Here is a 400-nt window from a genome sequence, read left to right on the forward strand (position 1 = left end):
ACTCTGTACTGTAATTTTATGTATCAAAATAAAAGTAACATGTTTTTGTTTTGTAGGTTTAGCAGGTCTTGTTGCTGTATGTGGAATAGGTGCCTTTAAATGGAAGACAATGAAGAAGACAATGAGCCCTTCTATGTATCTTATGCAACTTAGAGTTACAGCTCAGAGTACAGTATTAGGCTGTTTAGCTTTGGGAATGATTTACCATATGTATCAAGATTTTGTATTGAAGAAGAAATGATATCTATCATTATTATAAGTAAACAAATAGAAAATATTTATTTTAAATAATATATGTATTTGAAAAAGCAAGTTCAAATATATATATTTTTTTAATAAATGAAGCTTCAAGCACTTATGTCTTTATCAGATTTATACAATTTATGTAATCTCTGTTAAA

General features: G+C 26.8%; 1 protein-coding gene across 1 annotated transcript in view; it reads left to right on the forward strand.

The window, feature by feature from the left end:
* The window catches only part of LOC108578556 (HIG1 domain family member 1A, mitochondrial-like), a 2,247-nt gene extending 2,006 nt beyond the window's left edge, over window positions 1–241 (forward strand). Inside the window, exon 3 of the mRNA XM_017941919.1 lies at window positions 57–241. Coding sequence (XP_017797408.1) covers window positions 57–241 — 185 coding nt within the window. The remainder of the gene's footprint in view (window positions 1–56) is intronic.
* Window positions 242–400: the final 159 nt, after the last annotated feature.

This window comes from Habropoda laboriosa, unplaced genomic scaffold (genome assembly GCF_001263275.1).
Source record: "Habropoda laboriosa isolate 0110345459 unplaced genomic scaffold, ASM126327v1 scaffold32, whole genome shotgun sequence".
NCBI classification, from domain to species: Eukaryota; Metazoa; Arthropoda; class Insecta; order Hymenoptera; family Apidae; genus Habropoda; species Habropoda laboriosa.